This window comes from Gossypium hirsutum, chromosome D13 (assembly GCF_007990345.1).
Source record: "Gossypium hirsutum isolate 1008001.06 chromosome D13, Gossypium_hirsutum_v2.1, whole genome shotgun sequence".
NCBI lineage: Eukaryota > Viridiplantae > Streptophyta > Magnoliopsida > Malvales > Malvaceae > Gossypium > Gossypium hirsutum.
Genome location: NC_053449.1, coordinates 26,348,562 through 26,360,961, shown reverse-complemented (window position 1 = coordinate 26,360,961; position 12,400 = coordinate 26,348,562). Strand labels below are relative to the sequence as shown.

Sequence of the window (12,400 nt, the reverse complement as noted above, 5' to 3'; positions counted from 1 at the left end):
AGTCTTCCTCACCACTTCCACCACTAAAGAAAGATCCTCAAGACCAACAAAAATGGTTGGTCAAGGGTTCAAAAACAAAATCAGATCCAATCTTGTTCCCAACAAGTCCAGACTTCAACTCCATCTCATATAAGTCAAGAAGTATACATGTATCAGCCAGCATCTTCATATGATCAAAACTTTTCTCCTCTTGCAGAATTTTCTAACAATGAGTATATTCATGGTCCAAAAATTCCTTCAAAGTTACAAGTAGATCCAAAAGGAAAACCAACTAAAATAACGGTAGCAGAAGCTACCCTCAACTGGCAGACAGAAAATGCTTTGGCTCAAAATTCTGTTTTGAAAAAAAATAGACTTGAAAGTCAATCAAATTAATTCAAAAGTCTCCAAAGTTGAAAACAAAGTTGATGAAAGTTCAAAAATGATTAAAGATCTTATTCAGCTTTTCCAAAAAAGACTGAAAGAAGTTGCCAATGACCCTGCAGTGCCAATCCAAGATTTTTTTTCTCACCTAGCACAAAGAGAAAAAGAAATGCAAAATCTTAACGAACAGAATCGAATATTACAGGAAATAGGAAAAATACCACATCCTAGTCTTTTTAGGAATAGTATTGAACTATTTCCTTCAATAAGACAGTTGGATACTCCTGCATCATCTAGAAATCAAAGAATAGTTTTCCCTCTTCCTGAAAAAAAGAAAAAACCTAGTACCTATGATCTGTAAGGCTAAAAAAGATGCAAAAAGAAATGAGGAAGAAGAAAGAAAAAAGCAAAAAGAAAAGGCTTTGGGAAAAAGACCTGTTGAAGAAGAAAGTATAGAAAAAAGCCCTTCTCCACCCAGACATGTGTCAAAATTATTAATGATTCAGAAGGGAAACTTTTCTAATAGCAATCCTTTATCAAATTTTTTGACTGTTTTACAAGAATCTGAAGAATCTCTTATTGAAGAATCATCTTCATCAGAATCTATTTCAAGAGATTCTGAATCTTCAGATGATAATTCTGAAATTGATCTACAAGTAATGGCCACAACACAACCAAAAGTAAAGGTTAAAATGTCAGATGAAGAAATGAATGAAGCAAAGGCGGAATCTTCGAACACAAGACCTCCACCTCACATTTCAGGTGGAAAAATGATTTTCATATTAGATGAAATTCCAACGAATAGATGGCCAGAGAGACTACAGGAATTCCATGCTTGGTTGGAAACCAGAAAGTTAACTGAAGAAAGTAATTACAACATCCTAATGGAGTGTCTCTAGATTTACTAGGATGTTAAGAGACTGGTAGAATTCCATAAGACAAGGGGATCAAATGCAATTTTTAGTGATAAGAGATTTATCACAAGCAATCAGGATTATTCATAATCACTTTATTAGAAGTCCTGAAGATCTGTTAATTCTAAAAAGAAAAGAATTCTTTAAGAGAAGATGTTGTTCATATAACAAAAGAGATTTGTCAAGACATTTTTATGCAATGACTAAACTCTTTTGTACGCTCGAATTAGATCAAAGCCTCAAACAAACAGTCCTTGCATCTATTCCTGACCGCTTCAAGTTGTAGTCAATCACAACTTACACAGGCAAGGTAAAAATATTCTCAATTTAACCATGGGAGAAATTTAACAAGAAACATATAAAGCTCTTGAAGACTTGTGCAACAGAAGAAGAGTCTTTAAGGATTATCTTCATGTTGATAGAAGATTAAACAAAGCCTGTGATGATTCTTATCTCAAAATAAAATGTGGAAAAGACAGATCTTGCTATTGCCCCACTAGAAAAAAAAACATTTCAGAAAAAGAAGCATTTCAGAAAAAAGATTTTTAAATCTCCAAAATCATTCAAAAAGAAAAAATTCAAATGGGGATTTTTAAAGAAGAAAAGGTATTCTAGAGGAACTAAATCAACCTGCTGTTATATCTGCAATCAGAAAGGACATTTTGCAAAATCATGCCCCAACAATAAAAAAGGAGCAAAAATGATCCAGCAAATACAACAAGAATCTAGAATAAAGATCGGCAAAGATGATGATCTTGAGTCTCTATTTTCCATTGATGAGGAGCCAAATGAACAATCACTATGTGCAATTCAAAGTTTTGAATATAATAACTCTGAATTTTCATCAAGTGAGATATACATGATATAGCCTCAAATACTTTCAACAACCCAAATTTTTGTTCCTCATATTCCAGTTTCGATCTATCTCGATAAATACAGTAAGCCTATTATTGTTATTATTTTTTTTATATTGGAGCACCAGAAATAATCATGAATCTAGAAATTCTACCATCAGAATGGTGGAAACCACACCTTCATTACTTCAACTTTACAGCAGACAAAGTATTTGCAACACACTTGATGAGCAAACCCATTAAAATCTAGTTTTTCCCGAGATGTGTTGTGACTACAACAGTTTTAAGGTCAAAACTCCTAGGTAAAGATCTTTTTGATTTTGATCTCTATACAAAAGCCAAACAATTAAGAATTTTTCCTTAAGGACTATGGTATAAACAGATGTTTAAACCTTTTGTCCAAATCTCTAAATTATTCATAGTCCACTCATAAAAGATCCAAGAAGTTGTTGAAGAATTGAAGGAAAGATCTTGTGCAAATTCGCATTCAGAATTTCTTCAAAAATGTGAAAATCCATTGTGGAAAAATTTTAAATTTTTTATCAAACTTCCTTTTAAAAGGAATGAAGATATCAATCCTACCTAACCTAGTAACACTGGAATGAATCCAGAACATCAGAAACTAGCAGAGGAAGAATGTCAGCAGTTGCAACAACAAGGATTGATTGAAGTCTCAAATTCACAATGGGCATGTAAAGCTTTTTATGTCAACAAGAGATCAGAACAAACAAGAGGAAAATTGAGGCTAGTAATTAATTATCAGCCTCTTAATCATTTCCTTCAAGACAATAAGTTTCCTTTGCCCAACAGAAATTCACTATTCTCCAGTCTAGCAAAGGCAAAAATTTTCTCCAAGTTTAATCTAAAAGCAGGATTTTGGCAATTAGGTATCGATCTAGAAGACAGGCCGAAGACGGGTTTCTACATCCCAAATAAACATTTTCAATGGACAGTAATGTCTTTTAGGCTTAAAACTGCTCCGTCACTGTTTCAGAAGGCCATGATAAAGATATTTCAGCCTATTATGGATCAAGCCATGATTTATATAGATGACATCCTTCTTTACAGCCCAGATCAAAAACAACATGCCAATCTTTTGTCCCAATTTAAGCAGATAGTCCTCCAATATGGGATCATGCTCTCAGAAAGAAAAATGCAGATCGATAGAGAAGAAATAGAATTTCTTGGTATGAACCTTAAAAATGGAAAATATCAGCCTGGTAAACACATTGCAGAAGAATTGAAAAAATTTCCAGATGAAAATTTATCCAAGAAACAAGTTCAACAATTCTTAAGAATTGTAAATTATCTCAAAAATTTTGTTCCAAAAATCTCTAAATTTACAAATCCTTTAAGAAAAATGTTGAAAAAAAGATTCTTCTCCATGGAATGCTAGACAAACCTAAGCGGTCAAAAAGTTGAAAAAAGAACTACAGAATTTGCCACCTTTGCAAATTCCATCATATGGCAAAAGAATCTTGCAAACAGACGCAAGTGATAAATATTAGGGAGCTATACTTTTTGAAGATAGAAATGGTAAAAGACATCTGTGGCTATAAAGTGGAAGATTCACCAATGTTGGAATTTATTACCACTCCACTTTCAAATAAATCCTTGCAGTAAAGAAAGGTATATCTAAATTTGAATTTCATCTTATAAGAAATCACTTTCTTGTTGAAATGGACATGTCCTTATTTCCTAAAATGCTAAAATTCAAACAAAAGGATAAACCTCATCCTCACTTGTTTAGACGGTCAGAATGGTTTTCCAAATATTCTTTTGATGTTAAACACATTAAAGAGAAAACCAATGTTCTTGTTGATATTCTATCAAGGCCATTTGAAAATTTCATGATAAAACCTTCATCATCAAAATCCAAGAAAACTCAACCCCCACCTTCTTCTTTTTCTACACCTTACCTTCCAAATTCTCATCCAGAACATCCTCCAGAAGTGTTGAGTCTAATCATGGAAAAAAGATTCCACAAAGAGGCCAAAAATATGATGTTTTCTTACCAACTTAATATATTTCGAGATTTTGGTGGATTAATTCTTAAACCATTGGGACTTCACCCAGAATATTCATTTATTCATCCACTTAAATTTCAGTTCACCGAATTCCCTGATGAATTAAAATGGATAATGTGGTATTTAACACACCTGTTTCATATTGGGATAGAATTCTTCATTGAAGATCTTTTATATTTTCTGACTATGACTGCCCAAGATGAAATTAGTCCAGAGATGAAGAATTTAGTCATTTTCTTTAAATGGTTTTATCCTTTAAAATAATGAATAGACATGTTCATGAAATAAAAACTCAAAGATACCAGGGCACAATATATTGTGATTATCTTTTACAAAGCTCAGTACTTTATGCAGAATGGTCCAGCAACACAATTAGGGTCATTTCCTAGTGCTTGAATACATAAAACATATTTTTTAGAGGTTAGTTCAAATCCTTATAATTATAAGGATTTACAAAAATATTTGTGCCAGGTAAATAGAATTATTCCAGTATATATATGGCCCCCAGGAGATACATTAGCACCATGGGACATAAGGATTAAACCACCGACACCTTATCAAGAACAGTTGAAAAAGGCATCAAAAGATTACCAGTCAAATATACCAAATCCAAAAGAATGGTCACAAAACTATCCATGATTTTCTAGCAGCGCAATAGAAAACACGTCAACTTGGACTAATTTGCAAGAAAAGACATCACCTATGGAAGTAGAAAATAATATTGACAGCTCACATGATGGTCTTAAACAAAAAATTGAACAGATGGAAATAAAATGTTGTAGAGCTAAAAAAGAAAAAACAAAGATGATAAAAGAACTAAACTTCACTTCTGATGTTAGTACAGATTATGAAAGTGGTTAGATGTGATTAGATGTTTCACTATTTTGTATGAGTCAACAAGTAAGTTTATTTGTTATATAAAAGTAAGTCAAAAAAGTACATTTATTTATTATATGAGTCATTAAAATAAGTTTGTTTGTTATGTAAAGGAGATTCCTCCTTATCATATTTGTTTGTAAAAGTAGTTTGAGGAACAAGTCCTAAAAAACTCCTCCTCCAGATTTTCCCTATATATAAAAGAAAACAATTTTCAGTTGTAATCATCAAATAGCTTCTAAATAAAAATATCAGGGTGTTTTAAAAAACATGTCTTTCTAAATGTTTCTTGTTCTCTTTCTAATCAACATAGGTCAATCTTTAAAAGAAAATCTCTCGTAAGTTTAAAATTATGCTCTGTGCTTACCATACAATGGATCCTACACAACAAAAATTAAACTTAGACTAGGGATACTAATTAATATTGGATTTAAGAAAATATTCGGAATTAATGGTTTGACGGCTAAAAGGCAGTGCCTATTCTGTGGCCAAGGAGGAAAGCCCTATTTTTGGCATAGCAAAAAACGTCTTTCTAAATATTTCCTGCTCTCTTTTTGATCAACATAGCAAATCTTTAAAAGAAAATCTCCCGTAAGTTTAAAAGTATACTCTGTGCATGCCATACAATGAATCCTGCACAACAAAAATTAAACTTAGACTAGGGTACTAATTTGGATTTAAGAAAGTATTCAGAATTAATGGTTTGACAACTAAAAGGCAATGTCTATTCTGCGGCCAAGAAGGAAAGCCAATTTCTGGCATAGCATACTTGTTATTAAACCCATTAATTTCAGATATTCCAAACGAGAGGAAAACCTCTGCTTATGGTTCAAATCTTCTAGATCCAACAATACAATTTAAATTATATCGATGGTTGAGATTAAAATCAATCTACAAATTGAGATTCTTGATAGATTTTCCAAGATCTCCAAAAATTATAAATTTTTTTAAAATTACTTTAAATATTTATCTAGGTAACCGCTCTACATATTCAACAAATCAGACAAATTCAAGTAAGTCAAAAAAAACCTCATTTAATCAATTGAAATTCTTAATAAACTCACTAATTTTGACCCGCAACCAATGAAACAAGTATTTGTTAGATATATTACTATAGTCAAATTCTTAAAATGAACACCATAATAACCAAAATGTTTTTTTTAACCCTTATGGATAAATCTAAACCTTGGATTTCATTTACCTCGCTAAAAGAGAAAAAAAATACCCAATTTCTTTTCATTGTGTAATAAAATTTTAAGATGAAGAAAAAAGAGATACTCTTTTACTTTCAAATATATTTATGTTTTAAAATTAAAAACAAATTTACAAGACGAAAACCAAGAAATTAAAGTTATCACAATTAAGCCATTTAAATATTGTTTTTCTTTCATGAAAAAAGTTGCAGAAAATTCTTTGGCGTATTGCTTGAAATTCTTTGAATGTTTTTCATCAATAAAAAAAAACCCAAAATTTTTAAAGAGAGATGATCTACAATTTATTTTTCAAAAAAGGAAAACAAATACCAAATACGTAATGAAAGTGAGATGATTTGAACCAGAACTTTGTAAATTATGTTAGATTTTGCTTCTCCCTCGAGATGTTTAACCGGTCTTCCATAGAAAAATTTCCAACCAAAAGAAAATTCCTAAGTATCTAAGTACTGTTAATTTGGTATTAACACTTCATCCTTGCACAAGAACAAAAAATTACATTACCTAAAAACAGAGAAAAACATTAGGAGCCTTCATTCGCAGAATAATTACCTTGCAGCGTAGATCAGCTAATTCACCTGGTGAGACCGTAGGGAAGCTAGCAATCACCTTAAACTGGGTTACGGTTCACTTATCTCAAATCACTTATCTCAAAGTAAAACCCGGAAAATTTCAGGAACTCTCCCCATTCAATATTAACATTGTAAAACAATTCCCAATTTTTAATATGCCTCTCATGATCAAAAGCTGACAGCAGTAGTATCCTATGCACAACAGCACTGCATTCATAATTTCTCACGGAAAACTAACTAATCGAGTTCAATTATGCCATCTGAGCCACGAGTATCATGAGCAGATACATGTACAAAAATGCAAACTTATGCATGCAAACTTGCAAACGAGCTCATGAGTACATGCATGCTCGAGAATATATCCAACAAATGATTCTATTTCCTTTTTTAACTATTTAGAACAAAGTAACATGAAAACAGTCAGAGATTACTGAACAAAATAAGCCTCCTACAAACCCCTACACCAAAGCATTTCAATGTTAAACACAAAAAAAATGTTATCCACGTTTGCTTATATAAAAGGCATTTAAGTTCATTTGTCCTATAGCCAAAGTCACACTTAAAAAAAAAAAAACAAGAAAGAAAGAGACATAAGACCCTAACATGTAGAAACCAGAATAAAATGGAAACTAAACTTGCTTTTAGATATTTATGAGAATGTATCATCTACTACTTAAAATTATTTAACCCGAAGAAATAGATGTCAGACTCAATTTGGATACTACTGCCGTCTCGAATTTGGTCATACCATGCAACTTGGAAGAATATAAAATCCCCAAATATTACCATGGCAAGAGAACAAATCAAAATTTTTTTTCTAGATGGAAATTACCAACCACTCCATACTTTCTCAATCATATCATCAAAAGGAAAAGTTGAAATTTTCTAGCCCTTATCCGAGAGGTTTTAATGCTTTTGGTAGGATTTGAGATAGGTTAACACTACAGGTGATCACTGATTCCTCTATAGGCCTCACCAAGTCAATAGAAACAGTAGTTATGCCCGAAATGAGAAAAATGCCATCCAAACTACCAACGAAACCTTTCACTGCTTTAGCAATTTATCTGAGGATGAAGGAGTACCACATCTAATAATTCTGAGGTTGGAAAGATAACATTGTAAAGAAGCCGCTACGGATACAAGTTGTTACAACACTACTAGACCTGAAAATGAAAAGTATGAGTAATAGAATGGATCTAGTATATTCGAGTATTGTGCAATGCATATATAGAAGATCAAAGCAATTCATATCTCCAAAGTCACCTTTTAACTAGGTAGGGAAATTTTGTATTTAGGGTCCTCCACCAGCCTTTCCAGCAATAGGAGCCTCCTAACAAAAAAAGGTATATCAATCAACATCTCGGACAGCACCTATAAAACACTTGAATTGCTCCTATCTAATAAATCCACTAGAGAAACAACTAATTTAGGCCTTACTGGCTCAATATTTCCCTTCCCATTCACCTGTGATGATGTACTTGATGGAGGATTAGAGAACCTGGAAAGACGAGATAAATCAAAGTTCAATACACCTTTTCGTACAGATTTCTAGAAAGGCATTTATATATCTCTAAAATTAAATCAAACAGCTTTTCAGCAGTAGAACATACCTAATTGCCCTCGCTTTTCTTTTCTCCTCTTCCACCGTATCAGGTTTGGAATCTTGTGCAAATCTGGCAAGACGTGCTTTCTTTTTGGCCTCCTCATCAGCAGCCGTAGTGGGTACAGAAAGCCCAAACCTGAGAAACCACAACAAAAACAACAAACTGAATAAAAATGCAAATGTAAGCCACATATTCAGCCCCATAAAGGGTATAAAGAACAAAACCTCTCTGCTCTGGCTTTCCTCTTCAAGTCCTCTGATTGCTTAGATGCTTCTGATCCATTCGTGCTGGGCCCAGTGCCGAACCTGCAAAATGGTTGGTCCACACTCAACAAGTTAGAAACAAAAAGAAGTCAAGAAATGAAAGTCAACATCCACAGCTACAGCTTTACCACCAACAAAACTCTTCTATTACAACATTTTAAGGCTCTGTTACAGGAAAACACTATCTTCCCAGCCATTTTCAAATTGGTTTGCACGTTCCCATCAAGGAACACTAGCAACCCAATTCAGTAAGACTAAAGTCCCTTAATAAATTGTTCACTCCAAAATTATAACGTAAAACAAATCATTCAGGAACTTCAAAATTTATCTATTCATTTAATTAGAATTATGTATTTATATTAAAAACCATACACACACATCCAATTTATAGTATTTTGTTCTTGCTAAACTTAGCTGGATAAGACTACCCTATCGACTTAGGTTTCACAAAAGTAGCAAGTTACCTTTCAATTTTCGTTTTAATATCAGACTGATCTCCGTTCCTTGTAACACTGCTTTAAGAAGCCATATAGTTTCCCTCTAATTATATAGAACTAAGTTAAGATTTGCCTTAAATTGCCAAGTTGTCCCAGGCGAACATGCAAGCAAGCTTAGTAACTAGGTAAGACTTTGATCTAATTGGGTTATAGTCACCTCTAGAGAATCAACGGATAAATTAATAAAATCCAGGATACGATAAGCTCCAACATGAAGAGCAAGACAAAAGGAAAAACTACAGGAACGAATTCAATAGCAATAATCTATGGTTCTAAGCACCTCAAGATCCAAGAATCGAATGCCATTTCAAGAAATTTATCCGAATAGACATTTTCAGAAATCAATCAAAATAAAAAATCAAATTCTTCTCTTATCGTTAGAAGTTCTCATCGACTAGGTACAAAACCAAAAAGAAAAACCCTGAATACCCGATAAACCCGGGGAGATTAAAGTAGTTACCTCTCAGCCCTAGAATTACGCTTCTCTTGCTCAGACAACTGGACCGGTACGCCGAACCGCTCAGCTCGGCGAATCTTCTTCTGGATGTCGCTAACGGGAGCGCTGCCACCCCCAGAGACGGAGCCCCCAGCAGTCCCGCCAGTCTTCGAACCCTCGCTCTCCTTAAGAGGTACTTCAGAAGCAGAAGTATCAGAGCTAGGAGGATCTAACTTATCGGTGGAAGGCAGAGCGGGCTCCGCGGTCTTCTTAGAGATCGGTTCTGCGGATGAATTGGCGACGGAGGATGGAGCCGCGGAGTTTCTTGCGGTAGCGAGGGGTTTATCGGCGGTGGTTGCCATCGGAATGGTAGGTAGAGTTGCGTGAAGAGTAGGAGCCAAGACCTAAGAGAGTGAGCGGTGAGGATCACTGTCTTCTCTTACTCGCTGGTTAAGGATTAAATAATAAAGGCAAGAAGGTTTTCTCGTTTCGCCTACCCTTTTTCTTCATTCGCTGTTGTTGGGCCGGATGGCCTGCTAAGACCGACTCTCAATTAACATACTTTTTATTTTGAGTTGAAGTTAATTAAGGATAAAATCAATTTTTTAAAATTTTTTAAAATTTTTAAAATTTTTAAAAATTTTCAGTTGAATGGAGTTTTAGTTGGTTTAACCGGTTTGTAATGGTTTTTGATTTAATCATTTCAAAATTACTTTCCATATTGATCTTTCGGTTACTTCCTATCCAATGGACTAGTCAAGTCCGGTTCAAACAAAACTGATTAAAATATTCTTAAAATTTATTCATTGTACTTAAAAAAGAAGTCTTCTTATTTATTTGATTTGAAGATTTCAATCTAAATATTAATATTGTTAGTACTTTTTATCAAAACTTATCAAATTGATATGTTAATAAACTGTTCTCATATAACGTCACATATGATTGACTAAAAATAAACATGTTAAGTTTACAAATTTTGACAATAATTAAAAACAACAATAATGATTAGACTAGAATTTTTAAATTAAAAAAGTAAAATAATTAAAATTTTAACTTTTAAAGTACAGAGATTAAATCTCAAATTTTAAATAAGTACATGAACTAATAGCATATTTTAACAATTAAATAATTAAATTAATTTATTGAGAGAGTTATAATGGTAGTAAGTTTTTTTTTAATTGTTTCTTTAGATTTTTAAACATACATACATTAAGAGAATTATAATCTAAAAAATTATTGGATACACCTTGCAAGCGAGTTGAGGGTTTACTAAAATAGGTTTGCTTAGTTTCAAGTCTCGAGACAAGAACTCATTTATTTCAAGACACATAAACATTGAAGTTAAAGGTTTGAAACATGAGAGATATGTCTCGAGACCTATCTAGAGACATAAGATGCCAAGTCTAGAGACATGAACCCCAAAGTCTCGACATTCTATCATCGAAAAAAAAAACAAAGGGATAACATGTCTTAAGACATCCAATTGAGTTTTGATTTGAGTTTGAACCCTATATAAACTGATTTGTCACAATTTACAGTGGCAAGTTAAGATCTTTTCATGACTCAAGGAGCTTGTATTCAAGTAGTTTTACGTATTTAATGTTTATTTTAGAATTATTTAGTTTTTAGTTTAAATTGAATAAAACGAGCTTTTAGTGTGGTTTTATGACCTATTAGGCCAGTTTGGACCTAAGGGAAGATTGATGTGTTGATTGAGTATGTAGAACATCGTCTTAGGTTGAGGAGTTAGTGGACTGCCCTAGAATGTCACAACATCAAAGATGAAAGTCGCGGCATCCAACTTTGAAGCAAAAAGGAGCTTTAAGGCATTAATTTTACGACAACCAACTATCAATGTCATGACACCCAACTTCAAACTTAAAGAAATTATATTTGAAGTCTAATGTCACGACAACCAATTTCGAAGCGAAAAAGGGGTGCAATCAATGTTCAATGTCGCAACATCTGTGATGTCGCAACACCGGTTTGATGAGGCCCAACTTATAGATAAGGGTGTTTTCATCTGCACAATGATAATTAACACATTGAATAATTTGTAAATTGACCTAATCTAGTCATCTAACCCTAACACCATAAATATTAAGCTCTTAGAACCTTATTAAGGGGGTTCCATTCAAAATTTAACGTTTCAATTTTCTTACGCTACAAATTAAGGCTTAGTTTTATTGTATATTTCTGTAAGCAGAATCTTTCTATTTCGATGTTAGACAATCATGAGCAGAGGATATCCTGTACACGTACTTTCATCTCCAAATATATATAAGCATTCTCTATCCCTTTCTTATTCTTTATTTATGTCTCATTCTTTAACTTAGTTTAATTGAATATTTGTATAAGTAATAGAATAAATTGTGTTTTATCGACATCTCGCATGATTCAATTGTTTAATTTGATTAATTGAATAAGTAAATAATTATCTAAAATTAAGTATTTATTCAAGAGACTTGGTATACTAGGATTGACGACCCTAGTAGAATATTTAGACAAGTGAGACCGAAAGGGTATCCTATTGCATAGACTTATTCCACCTGTCTAAATATTCTACTAGTGTCGTCAATCTTAATATACTAAGTTCTCTTGAATAAATACTTAATTTTAGATAATTATTTACTTATTCAATTAATTAGATTAAACAATTGAATCGTGCGAGATGTTGATAAAGCACAATTTATTCTAATACTTATTCAAATATTCAATTTAAAGAAGGAGACATAAATAAAGAATAGGAATAGGAATTTTTCAATAACTCAACTTGGAGTAGT

At 32.8% G+C, this 12,400-nt stretch overlaps 1 protein-coding gene across 11 annotated transcripts; it reads right to left on the bottom strand.

The window, feature by feature from the left end:
• Positions 1 to 5,354: 5,354 nt before the first annotated feature.
• On the bottom strand, positions 5,355 to 10,090 carry LOC107920028 (protein MODIFIER OF SNC1 11). Of its 11 annotated transcripts, none has more exons than XR_001690516.2 (7): positions 9,642 to 10,090; positions 8,646 to 8,726; positions 8,428 to 8,556; positions 8,255 to 8,315; positions 8,081 to 8,147; positions 6,798 to 7,980; positions 5,355 to 5,667 (listed from the first exon to the last, which is right to left on the bottom strand). XR_001690516.2 is itself a non-coding variant. In XM_041108872.1 (6 exons), exons 1-5 carry the CDS (start codon positions 9,977 to 9,979, stop codon positions 8,109 to 8,111), a joined length of 648 nt encoding a protein of 215 aa, XP_040964806.1. In that variant the 5' UTR covers positions 9,980 to 10,090; the 3' UTR covers positions 5,355 to 5,667; positions 8,081 to 8,108. The 11 variants fall into 11 exon arrangements, 7 of the variants coding, with proteins under 7 accessions (XP_040964806.1, XP_016705010.1, XP_016705012.1 ...); XR_005922849.1 differs by having other exon boundaries at positions 7,900 to 7,980; XR_005922850.1 differs by having other exon boundaries at positions 8,282 to 8,315; positions 9,642 to 10,084.
• Positions 10,091 to 12,400: the final 2,310 nt, after the last annotated feature.